At 35.4% G+C, this 16,351-nt stretch overlaps 1 protein-coding gene across 1 annotated transcript; it reads left to right on the top strand.

Annotated features, from left to right (window-relative positions):
* The first annotated feature begins 1,385 nt into the window (after window positions 1–1,385).
* Window positions 1,386–13,393, top strand: LOC141394299 (uncharacterized). The gene is made up of 2 exons (XM_073968552.1): window positions 1,386–2,096; window positions 11,939–13,393. The coding sequence occupies exons 1-2, from the start codon at window positions 1,386–1,388 to the stop codon at window positions 13,391–13,393; spliced, it is 2,166 nt and encodes a 721-aa protein (XP_073824653.1).
* Window positions 13,394–16,351: the final 2,958 nt, after the last annotated feature.

Below are 16,351 nucleotides of genomic sequence, written 5' to 3'. Positions count from 1 at the left end.
GAACTTCCGCGTTATGGCGTGATGAAATTTTTGTTAGAAACCTTGTGGGCCGCCAGGAATTAGCGTTATATCTTTGTTCACTGTTGCTTAAGTGCTCTACAAAACCAACAAACAAAGATATAATGCTAATGCATGATGGCTTACCGGGTCTCTTGCAAAAACTTCATCACGCCATAACGCGGAAGTTCGACTCACCGCGCATCTGTTCTTCGGGGTTTTTAATATACACACACCAAGGGCATTCATCTCCAAAAGGAATTATATCTGCCCCAACATTTGTGTTCACAGTGTAATTTAAGCAATTGTGGGAGGCAGTTGGAGTCTATCCATTGTCGAAAAGTTGTTACACCTAAAATTGTGAAAGGACCCTAATTATTCCATTTTAATTAAGACTATTTTATGGTGGAGGGTATAAAAAGTTCGGCCCGGCCGAACTTAACGACTTTTTACTTGTCGTAATTCTGAAGGTTGTGACGTCAATATCCCATCGAAATGACTGTTTTTTTTTATTCCATGGGGTCTTCCTATATCCGCCATAGAAGCGTACCTCTTGATTTTCGGTATTTTGAAGTTTTAGCCACATTATCTTACCGAATTATAGGAAATTTTGTATTTAGTCTTCTTCGAGTCTACAAACTTTCCGTCAGAAATTTGAGACATTTCCGAGGTTGGTAGGCTCAAAATAATCAAGTAAATTAACTATAACTTATCGAGTGATCCAGAGAAATTGTAGAAATTGTTAACTCGAAAAATACGTTACTCTATGTGCGAATGATAACCAGAACTCAGAATAACTTGTAATACCTGTCCCAAAAATAAGTTTTTACGAAAATCCCTTATCATACCACAATTACTCGATTTTACTTGAACAAATATTACTTGTTATAAAAAAAACTGATTTGGATCTATTGTTGTTAAGCTGACGACTTACTTCATCTACAACACAATTCAAAACAACTGATACTCAATTTTTTCTGCCATAATGTGTCACTGTCATTATTTTTGTACACTGTAACCCTTTGATAGTGTCAAACATGTTTTCATTATGTTCGACGAAAAATTCCGCTTGTAGGGCATTGTGGTTTGTAAATGTTATAAAACACACACACAACTACACATAAAATAGATTGAGATAAATATCCACGCCTAAGGTGAAATTACAATTATTTCCAAGAATACTTTTGAATCATTACAAAGGCAGTCGGCAAATAGAGTCACATAACACAACGATTCAAAGAATTGAACCAAGCAATAAAAGCAAAGCAAACAGCACAACAGGAACCACACCAAAGGGAATGGCATCACCACTAAATAAGATGTTTGATTTAATGATATTATTGGGCAATTTAAACATTTTAATAATTTTATTAACAATAATTTCACAAATGGCAAACCAACGACTGGCAATGGCCAATACCATTGACACAGCGAAGGCTAAAGAATCTGTTAATGATGGCACTGGCTATACCGTAATCGAATTCCTCAAGGACTTGAAACATTTACATAACTACGACAATGTTCTATTGATGCACAATAAGAATACGACCATTGCTTCGGTATTCTACACCAACACTATGGAGGATGACAACATCAGCATCAATGCAGCTTCCACAAGCAACACCAGCTTTATTGAAAAAGTTCTAAATGTAAATGGAAGATCTTCAACATCAGTGCTGCTGCCATTTTTGGCATATCTCATGCACCAGGTACAGGTGCCAGTTCTGCAATTAAACGAATGGCAACACTTTAATCTTAAACATCAAATGACCGACAATTTACTGGCAATTGTTCAGATTGATATTAATAGTGTTGCAGATGCTGATGATGGTGTCGGTGGTGATGGCATAAAAATAACCCTGGACCAGCATTCGGGTTTATTGCAGAAATTATCGAATTGTTTGTGGCGCATAAAGGTGGCGAAAGTGCTATTCTTGATCAATGGCCCCCAGATGATGGATGACGAGGAAATTTTTGCCGGCAGCAGCAGCAGCGGTGCTAGATATGAAGATGTTAGCAATGGTGTTGTGGAACAATTATTTCAACATTGTTGGAGGCAAAAATTACTAAATGTGGCTGCTATAATGGCCAACTATCAGGTATGGAAGTGTTAAATAACTGGAATTTGTAGTGGTTTAAAAAATTAATCAACAACAAATTTGAGTAAGGAAATTGCGTTACATGAAATTGCCAGCGATTAAATTGTTCGCCTTTTTTTTTTCTTTGTGAATTTTGCATAATCTTTGGGAAAACTAACGATTTGATATGATGCAGGAGATTAAAAATAATTCGTACTATTTGAATATAATTGGAATATTGGGGTCTTTATCACTTGTTGTTATTGTTGAGTTCCCTTTGCTAAAATGTCTTCTGGCACCTTAAAAGAACTCGGGGTCCGCCGAAATGTGATACCCAAGACTGGGTACTCTTAATTTTAACAAGTAAACAAGTGTCAGATATGCCCTCAGCCTGTGACAAATCAAACCCAAATCTTTTGGTCCCAATGCCTATCAAATATATTGATTTTTAAATCAAGAGTTTTCTGCTAATTCTATAATTCTGTCACAATTTAATACTACAACAAGTAAAAACGGCGTTAATTTCGGCCTGGCCAAACTTTTTATACCCAACACCACGAACTTTTGACGGAACGGAATCATTTAACTGATACTAACCCCATTAGAAGAGCTCATATGGCCGACATCGTGGTTCTTTCCAAAACATGGAAAATATTTACAATTTTCGGAACAAAAATTTGAAAAAAAATAATAAGAACGGCGTTAACTTCTTATACCCTCCACCCACCGACGCAGCCAGGGTGGAAACTTTTTAAGCGTGGAACGAGAGAAGGGAATGCAAAGAAAGCACAAAAAATTGTGAAAATAACCGAGTTTTACGTTAATTTTTGCAACCACATTTTGTGGCGTTAAAACAACCAGTGGCAAAAAGTTAGTCAATATTTGCGGTTTAAAATTTTTCCATAACTTCTTTAATACATTTTTTAATATCATAACATTTACCGATTCCTTATTGTTGTTAAAATTTGCACAATAAAAATATATTAACCATTTTACTTGAAAAACTGTTCCATCGCAGTCCTGTCCGTTAATATTATTTTAAACTGGTATCTTGCTACAACTTTGCTTTATTTTGAATAAATTTTCCAGGTATAGCCGTTTAAGAGTATGCCGTATTTTCTCTGCTAAAATGTCATTTGGCCTATCTTTTGAACAAAAACAAAAGATGCGTATTGTCTCTTAGGTATAGGATTTTGGGAAGACAAACGAAAAAAGGGCTGAAACAGATTATTGTGCCTCTAAATGTAAAAAAAAAAATTACATTGGGCAAATTTGTGTTCGTGGGTTTTTACTAAAAGAATTCTTTACACTTTCTCTACACTATAGTGGTTTCACTACATCAACTTCATCATATTACTTTAGTATGGAACTCGACCTAGGAACCCTTGGTTTCATGACATTATTTCAAGGAAACCCTTTTGTGTGGCCAAGGACTTAAGAGTTCTTTTATTTTCATATTTTCTATCATTCTTTCAAGAATTCTTTATGTACCAAATAAAATTGGAACCACTTCTTAAGACAGTCATTTGGACTGCTAAGATAGTAAATTGGCAAATGTAAATTTTTAAATGGTTTTTGGGGTAACTCGGTGTGGATGCCGTAAAACTGTAAAAGTTATTTTGCTTTTGGCTTTTTACGACCAAATCATATTCCACAAATCGCATTATTTTACATTTGCCAAGACCACTCTTTGTGCACAACTTCTAAAACTAGTATTTATTTTTGCTCATAAAGAATTAATTTATTATGATATCTAGAAATAATAATATAAATAAGGAGGCTCTACCACGAGTTGTAGTGAAGTAAAATGGAACAATTAGTTTCCTTTCGTTTATGAAAAAGACTGTATACCAAATTTCAGCAATTTCAAAATATCGAAATTAGATATGTACCGTTCTATGGGGCTATATGTCGAAACGTGGGCCTATACCGTCGAATTTCAGTCGGAAAGGGGTTTACCTCTAACTGGACTAAATACCAAATCTCACCCACAACCTTCAAAATACCGAAAATCGGGATTTACCGTTCTATAAGGGCAATATGAAGGCGTGGACCTATATCTGAAAATGTTAGGTGGAAAGTGTTGTACCCCCAACGAAGCCAAAACCTTCAAAATACCGAAAATTGGGTGGTACCGTTCTATAGGGGCTATATGGAGGCGTGGACCTATACCTACAAAATTCGAGGGGAAAATTAAATAACCCCAACGAAGACTAAGTACCAAATTTCCGCCATTTCGAGGGAGTATTGTGGCCCCCACCTTCAAAATACCGAAAATCGGGAGGTATTGTTCTATGGGGCTATATGAAAGCATGGACCAGGTGGAAAGTTTTATACCCCAAATGAAGTCTAAATACCAAATTTCAACAATTTCGGAATTGTGGAATATTGATGCCACAAACTTCAAAATACCGGAAATCAGGAGGAACCATTCTACGGGGGGTAAATGAAGGCGTGGACTTATACCGACAAATTTCATATGGGAAGTTAATACCCCAAATTAGGAGTAAGTACCGAATTTCAGCCATTTCAGTGGATTATTGTGGCAACAACCTTCAAAATACCGAAAATCAAGGTTCCGATCTATGGGGGCTATATGAAGGTGTGGACCTATACCGACAAAATGCTGGGGGAAAGTTTTAAATCCCCAACGAAGACTAAGTACCAAATTTTAGCCATTTCGGTGTGATAATTAAGCTAAAACCTTCAAAATACCGAAAATCGGATGGTATCGTTCTATGGGGGCTATATCAAAACGTGGATCGAGATAGCCCATTTGCAATACCAAACATCCTAGGAGCAATATAAACTTCTATATCAAATTACAAAGCTCTTTCTTAAAAATTTCGAGCTGTATCTTGATTTCAACAGATGGACGGACGGACAGACGGACATGGTTATATCGACTTAGAATTTTACCTGATCAAGAAAATACATACTTTATAGGGTAGCCGATGAAAATTTCAATGTGTTACAAACGGAATGACAAATTTTATTATACCCTCCATATTATGGTGGAGAGTACAATAAAAAAACCGTCGAAATCCTGGATACGGGGCTATATGAAAACTTTGACCTATACCTACAAATTTCAGGTACAAATTTTATACCCCCGTCGATGAAAAAATACCAAATTCCAGCCATTTTAGTGGTATATTGAGGCTAAAACCTTGAAAATACCGAAAATCGGGCCACAACCTTCAAAATAACAAAAATCGGGAGTTGCCGTTCTATGGGCTATATGACGACGTGGACCTATAAAGACAAATTTCAGGTGGAATGTTTTATACCCCAAACGAAGACAAAATACCATATTTCAGCAAATTTGGAGGGGATATTGACACCACAACCTTTAAAATACCGAAAATCGGGAGGTAATGTTCTATGGCGGCTATATGAAGACGTGGACTTATACCGACAAATTCCAGGTGGAAAGTTTTACACCCCTAACGAAGTCTAAGTACCAAATTACAGCCATTGAAACCAAAATACCGAAAATAGGGAGGTACCGTTCCATAGGTCTATATCCTAGAAGTAATAGAAACTTCTATTCCAAATTATAAAGCTATAACTTAAAGAGCTTTATCTTGATTTTAGCAGACGGACGGACAGCCGGAAATGGCATTTTCGACTTAGAATTTTATGCTTAGCATTTTATGCTGATCAAGAATAAATGTTCTTTATAGGGTCTCCAACGAATATTTCGATGTGTTCCAAACGGAATGACAAACTTAATTATACCCTCCATATTATGGTGAAGGGTATAATAATATGTACGATTTGAATATTATTGGAATATTGGTAACATTATCACTTATTGTTGTTGTTGAGATGAGGCTACATTTGAGAAAATGTTTTCAGATACTTTAAAAAAGTAGCATGCAAAAAGGATGTCCACCCAATACGATGATTAAATAACAAGAAGTAAAACAAATGAATGGTGAAGTTTTCTGACCACCGACCAGACCCCAAATGCCAGCTTACAGCTGAAAATGTAGCTAAAAATTCAAAATACCCGAAATCATATGAGGGTTCTAACTAAACGTATAGCCCCCATATTATGGTTCCTTCCGATCGGTGCTTTGAGGGGTTAAGCTACATTTGCCCGTAATTTGACAATTTGTCACAAAATTTCTCTGCTAAATATTGTCAATACAGGTCCATGTTCTGGTATAGCCCCATATTACGCCACTTCCCGAGTTTTGATATTTTGAGAATTTTAGCTAAATTGTTTGACCGATAATTATACCCTACACCACTATGTGGAAATGGTTTGGGAAAAATTCATGTAACACCGCGAAATATCTGTCCTAGACCCCCAATGTTGTATACCAAATTTATATCTCGACGAGATAAATCGACTTTGAGATGTGTGTCCGTCCGTCCGTCCGTCTGTCCATTATAAATTGTAATCAAACTCCAGGCCGCAATTATAGATCGTTACGAAATTTTGCATGGAGGTCGGGTTGAGACTAGAATAGACACCTATTGTTATTGGTGATTATCGTGAAATAATAGTCCGATTGCCTCGAAATTTTAACTAAGGTAAGAGTATATGACAAAGAAGAGGCTTGCAATTTGAGATTGTGATCAGGTAATATTTAGAGGGTTAAATGGACCACAACTTTTGTATGAAGATTGTGAAAATTTCTAATATACAGCTTATATATGTATTCCTGGAAGATACATTCCGCCCATATAAATAACATTTGGAAGGTCATTTCTTGACCTTTCCATTGATGCCATTTATTTTGATTTTTTTTGATTATTTGTTTGTAGTGTAATCAGAAGCTCGCTAGAGGTCGCAATTATACATCAATAGTCACGAGATTTTGCACAATGTAAGAGTTTAGGTCGATGAACATGCCTACAATTTTGGATGATGATCTCATATTATCTAGTGGGTTAAATGTTCCATTGCTTGCGTATGAAAAATATAAAATTTTAAAATTTGTTCCATATTTTATTTCCTGGAGGACATGTACCCGCAAAGTAGCCTACATATGGAATAAGAACTACAGACATTCCCCCTGATGCAAATTGCAGTAATGTGTCTCCTGGGTAACTAACGGGCCTACTGCCTAATATATAATAGGTTTTGTGTAGAATGCAACATTTTCCTCCCATGCTACAATTTGTCTCTATCATGATAGAGAAATACCCAGCATTATTGCAAATTACACTGTGCAACAAAATGGAGGTGAAAGTCTGGGGCACCGAAAATCCCTGTTGGGGAAAAAGGCCTTGGTGAGTATATTAAGAACCGCGAAGGACAGATCTGCCGTGAGTTGAACTTCGGCGTTATGTCGTGACTTCAGTCGAATCGCTTCCTTCAATGCCCTATAAAAGTACCACAAGATGATGTTTTTCAGCTTCGAAATGTTCTGCAAAAATGTCGCTCAGAAAATTTTAGGTACAGCTCTCATTGACAACTAATCGATTTTGTCGCGTTTTCTTGGTCGCTTTGTGCATTTACCTTGTTTTTGTTCAGAAAAAGACTATATTTACAGTGTTTTATTTAACTTGCTTTGGTGTCCGTTTAGTTCAAATCTGGTAACTCATTTTTAACACAGTTGCAGTTGACCAATCGAACTGAAACTTTGCACACTTTTCAGATTTAGATGACAATACATAAATATGGAATCAAAACCAATATTGGTCCATTTTTATAGTGTTTTAACGGTGTTTTATTTAAATTGCATTTCAAATCTGGTAACTCAATTTTGACGCAGTTGCAGTTGACCAATCAGACTAAAACGTTGCACACTTTTCAGATTTGGATGACAATACATGAATATGACATCAAAACTAATACTGGTCCATTTTTACCATTTTTACAGTGTTTTGACGGTGTTTTATTGAAATTGCATTTCAAATCTGGTAACTCAATTTTGACGCAGTTGCAGTTGACCAATCGGACTAAAACTTTGCACACTTTTCAGATTTGGTTACATGAATATGAAACCAAATCCAATATGGGTCCATTTTTTCCTATAGCCCCCATATAGCGGTACCACCAGATTTAGTTCAAATCTAGTAACTCATTTTAATGCAGTTGCAGTTGACCAATCGAACTGAAACTTTGCACACTTTTCAGATTTTTATGACAATACATTAATATGGGCCCATTTTTTTCCTAAAGCCCCCATATAGCGGTACCACCCGATTTCAGGTATTTTAAGGATTTTATCTTCATTTTTAGCCAGAATTGGCTGTAACCTGGCATTTGGAGTTCCCAATGGTACAGAAACTTCCCCACCAAAAATTATGGACAAAAGTCCAGGTTTTGGTATAGCCTTTATATAACGGTACTACACGATTTCAGGCATTTTAAAGTTTTTATCTAAATTTGCGGCCTAAATTGACTATAATTTTGTTCTCAGTGGTCAAAAAAAATTATTTACTAACTATAAAAACACGACAAAATCGATTAGTTGTCAATGAGAGCCGTATCTAAATTTTTCTGAGCCACATGTTTGCAGAACATTTCGAAGTTGAAAAACGTCATCTTGTGGTACTTTTATAGCGGCTCTTAAAATAAAGGACGAAAAGGACATTGAAGGAAGCGAGTACGAAAGTAATCCTCATTCGATTTGACTGCAGACTTGACATCTCAAGAATAAGCTTATACATATGGTAAATTTCAAATTTCCTTTTCAATACCATTGAAAAAAATTAAATTTGTGCGAGCACATCCGCGATTTTTGGTACTTACGTTAAGAAAAAATTGTGGTTTCAAATATGTTCACAAAATTGGATGCTGCACCCAAAAGTTATAGGGGGTTTTGTTTCCTTATAAAACAAAAATATTTAAAAATTCCCTTTGGGTTGTAATAAAAAAATGTATACATAAATCGTTAACAGAATTTGATATCTATCCGTAGATGCTAAAATATTTGCAAAATTTATTTTTATTTTCGCGGAAAATAAAAAAAATAATGAAGAAATCTTGGGGTAAATTTTATTTATTCTAATTCAGAGTCCATAAAAATGTCTAAAAAAAAAAAAAATAAAAATACGTACAGAATCTAGACAACGCATAGACAAATGTGAGACCAAAATTATAAAGATTGGGTTCATTGCATGTATATTACAGCAACAACAAAAGCGAAAACTTATTGTTGAAATTTATTTCAAAAATATATATTTTGGTTTAATGCGAAAAATTGGAGAAATATTTTTGGGAGTTATTCTACTATTTCGCTAATTTTCCATACAAAACCTGAAGTATTTTGCTAAAACTATTACAAGGAAAATAATTTGTCATCGTGAAAGTATATTTGCTTTTTGCGATAAGCAATAGAAATAAGTAGTAGAGCGTAATAATGAAATTACAACCAAAGAAAAAACACAAAAATTAAAAAGCGTGTAATTCGCGAATCCTTTTAAATCAGTTGAGGTGCATGTGCTTTTCGGATACAGGGAGTCCATGTCTATCAATATGCATGGATTTTCCCATGTTTTATTCAGCGGCCAAAGTGTGCCATCAGTTGCATCTTACTATTCAAAAAACCTTCAAGTGGGAAAAAAATTACGCGATGTGCATATGATTATAAGGTGTATCCGATTTCAATGGCCGCCTATTAAAAATACGTCAATATAAATTATTTTAGAGAGATTCGTCAAGAACTCCGGATGAGCCACCACATTCTATTTTGGGATAAATAGGGATATTACTCCCGAATCTTTGTAAGTTGTGACACACCTTTTTGGCAAATATAATAATCGCGTATAAAGGATTACATTTATGTAAAAATAATCAAAGAAAATAGCGGTTCAATTCGCGGAATTGTCAAAATATATTTTTGCAGATTTTCCTAATTTCAAGGTATCTATATCTGGCATTTCAGTGGATAGATTCGAACGCGGAAGGGCTTATTAGATCCGGCACGTAAAAAAACTAAAATCACGCGGGGTTCGGGGGTACCTGTACGACAGTTGTAAATTTTAAAGCCAACAAATAGGTTTTTTCAGAAAATTTACGCAACAAATTTTCGACTTTGGACTCCTATTACTAGGAAGCTGTACGGAGCACACTCATGAGATATACATCGAACGACGTGGAATCGCGAGTTCTACAATCCTATATACTAGTTTCGATTATTATCTAGTTGCACCCTCTAATTATAAGAAAAATTCGAAAAACACTGAAATCAAAACTTCAAAATGTCAGCATCGATTTTAGGGGGATGCAATGTATATATCGAAAAGTCATACACTAGAACCATGTTGCCCAAGGGGTATTCTTTAGTTCTCTCTTTGAGCACAGATTTGAGTTTTGCGTGGTTTGGCCAGAAATCAAGAAAGAACACAAAAAACTTGTTTACTTCAACACATTTTTCCCATTTTTATATATTACCACCAACGCAGCATCCACGAAAATTATTTGTTATGGTCCATATTATGAGATCGTGGCTAAAACACTTCAATTAATGTAAATATATTAATATTTTATAAAATATATTAACAGTTCGCGACTTATTAAATGGTGAACCTCAACTTCAACGATAGTAAAACTCTTTTGAATATTACCATATGTATATTGCAGCATAGGGTCAATTCGCCACCTTTTTTCAAAATGCATGTTAAAGTTTTTTTGAAATATTAATTTTGGTGCAGGCACCCACCACACAAAAAACCACAAAATCGATTGCATTTCCAAACATATGTATGGTACAAGTGCACTTTTTTTGGACGATAGATCTTCAATAAACTCACAATGTTCAATACTCAGAAAAAGTCACCATCATAACTGAAGGGTATTTTGAAACCGTTGAAAATTGCATGTGGCTTGGCCTAGGAACCGAACCCTGACATTCATCGTGAAAGGCGGGTGTGCATACCATTGCACCACCAGATGTGTCAAAACATGGACATTTTAATTTTGTTTACGTATCTTCGTTTCTAATATTATTCCATAGAGTGGAGCTATATTTCAACTTCACATCCGCCTTGTACGCAGAATGTCGTGGGTTCGATTCCCCGGAGGGTAACATCAAACTTTCAACGGTGGCAAAATACACCTCAGTAATGTTGGCGACATTTTTTGGGTATCTCAGCCATATAAAACTTCTCTAAAAATGGTGTCTTAGGACACGCCGTTCGGACTCGACGATAAACTGTAGGTCCCAAGCATAATGTGATAAGGTGACAGAATCGACAAAGTTATTTCTTACAATAAGCTTATTTGTTCCATTAAGGAATTTTGATTTGATTGCTTATGTCTGGAGTATTCCCCCATTGGATTAACTTCATCATTACTTTCTATACAGAGAGTAATGTTTACAAAACGCATTTTGATTTGCTGGAAGCATATTCCCAGGGGCAGGGGTGTAGGGTATCACATGATCGGCCCCGTCCGACTATAACCTTTGCTTACTTGTTTTATATTTAAGATTCCCAGCAGTCACGAATATTATCCACCAACAATTGTCATCATTGGTCCATGTGCGATTGATTACATTTGGTATACATTTTCTGACCTAATTTAGGCATTTTGGGGGGTATCCGAGGTCGAAAATCTGCTCCACCTAAAATTGTGGACATAAAGAGAAACATATTATTCCATTTTAGTTCAGAATATTTTATGATAGAGGGTTTAAAAAGTTCGGCCCTGCCGAATTTAACGGTTTCTTACTTGTTTGAATTGGATAAATATCTACTTATGAAATCGTTTTAATTTTGGAAATTTTTTTCGCCGTGAATACTAAATCTTTATGTATGTTGTATTATAAGGAGAATATTACCCACATGACACTAGCTTGGTAGTTTTTGGTTATAACCCTACTGTATTTGTATGAAAACTCACTTTTGCTCTTACAATAAATTAATACTAAATCATATTTTGTCATTTCCTCTTATAGAAAACTCGAATACTATATCGTTTTGATCCATTTCCTGTCTTTCAAATGGAAACAGTTCCATTAGCCTTTAATCGCATGCTGAAACAAGAGGAAGTCTTTCCAGAACGCCTCAATAATCTTAAAGGATACAACCTGAACGTCGTAATGGGTGGTTCCGATCCACGTATAATACCGTATGAGAAAGATGGTAAACTTTTTGTCGGTGGCTTTGTGGGACATTTTGTGTTGGCATTTGCCAAGAAATACAATTGCAATTTGACGGAACCTTTGCCATACAACCCCTCGGTACCTCTACCCAGTCAAGAGCTAATGAGAGCTGTGCGCAACGGAACAGTGGAATGGTCTTCGGGTGTAACTTTTCCAGAAATTCCCTTTAAAGGTTACACATATCCTTATGAAATCATAAATTGGTGTTTGATGATACCAGTGGAAGCTGATATACCGGGTTATGAATTTTTCACCTCGGTATTTAAGGGTGAAACCTATGTTTTCTTCATCGCTACTTTGGTGATCATTTCCATGGTCCTAAGTGCTGCCTTGTTTATTCATGGTTATAGGCCGGATTTGTTTGATATAATTTGCCATGATGATTGCTTGAGAGGAATGCTGGGCCAGTCCTTCAGCGAATTACGTCATCCACCGATAATTGTTCGGGCCATTTATCTGGAAATTTGCATTCTGGGCATATTGTTGACGACCACATATAATGCTTACTTTTCCACTTATGTGACGAAAGCTCCAAAGATGGCCACACTGAATACCTTGGACGATATTATGGCTTCTGGATTAAAATGCATTGCCTGGCAACCGGAATACAATGAAATTGTATCAAGAGCTCCAGAATTTAAGAAATATGCTCCAATGTTTTTGGTGGAACCAAATTACCAAAGATATTTACAACTTAGAGAATCATTTAATACCCTCTATGGTTATGTGGTACCCACCACAAAGTGGACGATTGTTAGTGAACAGCAGAAAATATTCACCACTTCTTTGTTTAAACAAAGTGCTAGTTTTTGTTTTTACAACAACATTCCAATGTGTTTTCCAATTCATGAAAATTCCCTTTTTATCGAATCGATGTATAAACTGATGTTGGAAGTCTGGCAATCGGGTCTAATGAATATGTGGATGGAACATGGATTTTTGGAATTAATTAGAGCTCACAAGCTGGAGCTGTCCGATTTGAGTGAAAAGAAAGAATTCCGAGCTATGAAAGTTGATGATTTACTTTATATATTTATATTTTTGGCTGGGATGTTGGTGTTTGTCATTTTGGTATTTATTGGAGAATTGTTGGTGTTTTATCGGGTTGAGATTTGGAAGAAGCTGCAATGCTTTAGGAGAAAACGCAATAGAAACAAGGGAATGAAACACCATGCTGCAGACAACACAAGGATGGGAGTTGCTGGGTATTACACAATAGATGCACAAAAGTTGAGGAGATTCAATTAAATAAACAAAAAATATTCTGTAAAACGTTTAATTGTATAACCAAAAAAAAAAAATGTCAGTGTATTATTGTAATTATAGAAAAACTAAAAAAAAATAAAATTTGACACAAATTGATTTTTTTTTTTAAATATATAAGTTAAAAAAAAATTTCAACATTTTTTAATTTTTTGTTTTTTGGTGTTTGATCTTTTTTAATAAATTGGAAAAACTGAAAAACACTCATATTTTGATGCAAAATATGCAAAAAACTCAACATTTTAAATTAGACTTTGAATTCCTCTGCAACTACTAGACCGATTTTGATGGTGTTATTCGTCGAAAAAAAAATTATGAAAAATTATCATTCCGTTCAAAAGTTACAGAGTTTTGACCAGGAAAGATCAATTCTGAACCACTGTGCGCGGTTTACTTCTAGACCCACATTGGAAGACTCTTTCAATATTTTATTAAAGATAGCTGTTACGTACGACTTGCGTTGATCGATCTTTTATGTCGAGGTTAACTGCGTAGTCCAGTACCATAATAGTATCTCTGTTGAATATAATAGAGTTTTTATCGCGTTTCCAACACACATTTGCGTCACGTATGATCTCTTTCAGTATGATGTTAAATAGATCATAGTACAGATGTTTCAAGTTTACCAACATTTTATTTAAAATTTTACCAAAATTGGACATGTATGAACATACATATGTATGTATGCACCAATTACCTCAAATCAGGCGATAATATTTTGACGAAAGTAACTGGCTGATTTTACTTAATTTAGGTGAAATTCCATTAATATAAAGATCTGATTTGTAGCATAAATTTTTATTAAGCATTTAATTTATTAGAATTAATTTTATAACAGCAACTACTGCGTCTTTTGTTTGCAGGCAGGTCAAGTTCGATGATGGGCTATATAACGGTACCGCCATATAACGGTATTTCACGTATTTTGAAGTTTTTAGTCACATTTTCAAACCGAATTAGCTATAATTCGATATTCAGGGTTCTTAGTGACCAACAAACTTATATTCCAAATATGATGGGCATAGGTCTATTTTTTGGTATAGCTCCCATATAATGGTATCTCCCGATTTCGGTATTTATATTTTGATTTTAGCTACAATTTTTAACTAGCTGTACTAGCTGTAATTAGACATTTAAGGTTCCTAAAGTCCACGAAACTTCTCCACCAAAAATAGTCAATATAAGTCCATGTTTTGGTATAGCCCCCATATAACGGTACCTCCCGATTTTCGGTATTTTGAGGATTTTAGCTACAATTTTTAACCGAACTAGCCGTATCTTGGCATTTTAAGTTCTTAGTGTTCACAAAACTTCTCCACCAAAAATGGTCAACATAGGTCCATGTTTTGGTACAGCCCCCATATAACTGTACCTCCCGATTTTCGGTATTTTGAGGATTTTAGCAACAAAATATTAAGCCGAACTAGCTGAATTTTGACATTTAAAGTTTTCAGTGGTCACGAAACTTCTCCACCAAAACTCGTCAAACGGTACCTCCCGATTTTCGGTATTTTGAGGATTTTATCTAAAATTTTTAACCGAACTAAGTGTAATTTGATTTGACAGGAGCCTCCCACAATCTGCCGAAGTGAGGGGCACGAGGGGGTATGAAATTGAATTCAAGACCCATTTGGCAGCAAATAGACTTCATCTTTTGGACAACTTCGGCATCGAAAAACGATTCTCTGAGCTCTTTTAGCTGATTATGGGCTACAACGAAATTGGTAGCGTTGTCACAGTATATTTTCTGGGGAATACCGCGTCTTCCGACAAATCGCTTGAGACACAGTATAAAGTTGTTTGCTGACAAATCCGAAATGAGTTCCAAATGGGTTGCTTTGGAATTGAAACAAACGAAAACGGCGATGTATGTTTTGTAGGGCGACTTTCCACGTGTTCGGTATGACGTCATGAAAGGGCCACAAAAGTCAACTCCAGTCACGAGAAATGGACGTTGAGCTCGAAGACGATCAACTGGCAAATTTCTCATTATTTGCCCCAACAATTTTGGCTTGTAATGGAAACAATGTACACTATTCCGAACCACTTTTGGACAACTTCTCTGGCGTTTACGATCCAAATCTTTTGACGCAATATACCTAACAACACCTTTGGGCCTGCATGTAGATGTATACGATGTAAATACTCGACATACATATTACAAATCGGTGATCTTTGGGCAGCAAGGCAGGAAAACGAGCATCAAGAGGGATTTCAGCATTTGCTAGACGTCCGCCAACTCTAGGTATGTTGATTTCTTTTGTTCCAATTTCCATTTTATGCAAAAATGGAGTCAATTTTTGTAGCGACGCACAGTGTTGCCGCGTGGACAAAAATCAAAAAATGTGATGTTAACTTATACATATGTTTATGTTTTTTTCTTACAGTAAACACATCCGATACAAGGTATCTGAAAGAATTTTATCGATATGTGCATCCATAATGAAGTTATAGCTCTTTAAATATGAAAAATATTTCCCAGGTAATCTAAGGCGATAATCATATGAAAATAAGGCGACATTTAAAATAATATTTTCTGAAAAATTTGTTGATAATACTAAAAGTTTTGGATGGGGATTTGATGTGTGGGCTATAAATATAACGTTTTAGTACAAAAAGTTGACATTAACTGCACATGGGCAATGTACCGTTATCAAGAAATCAAAATTTAAATTTGATAAAAAAATTCAAAATTCTTAATATTTAGTGGAGCAGATCTTTTGATTGCCACCTATTGCCACCTTGGCTCCTGTTTTCCGTTAATTGGACGTATCTTCCAAATCAAAATGTGTAAAATCATTCTGCCCATCCTTGCAACCTTCTGAGATATATCGGTTCAGATTTTATATAGCCCCCATATATATCTTTTCCCAATTTTGCTACAACTCGTTCAATTTTGATCGAATAGCCTTCAAATTTAGTATGTGTTATTTTCTTAGGCTC

Source organism: Musca autumnalis, unplaced genomic scaffold, assembly GCF_047663935.1.
Source record: "Musca autumnalis isolate F117 unplaced genomic scaffold, ASM4766393v1 scaffold_1, whole genome shotgun sequence".
NCBI classification, from domain to species: Eukaryota; Metazoa; Arthropoda; class Insecta; order Diptera; family Muscidae; genus Musca; species Musca autumnalis.
Note: the sequence above shows the minus strand (reverse complement) of the source record. Positions and strands in the feature narration are given on the sequence as shown.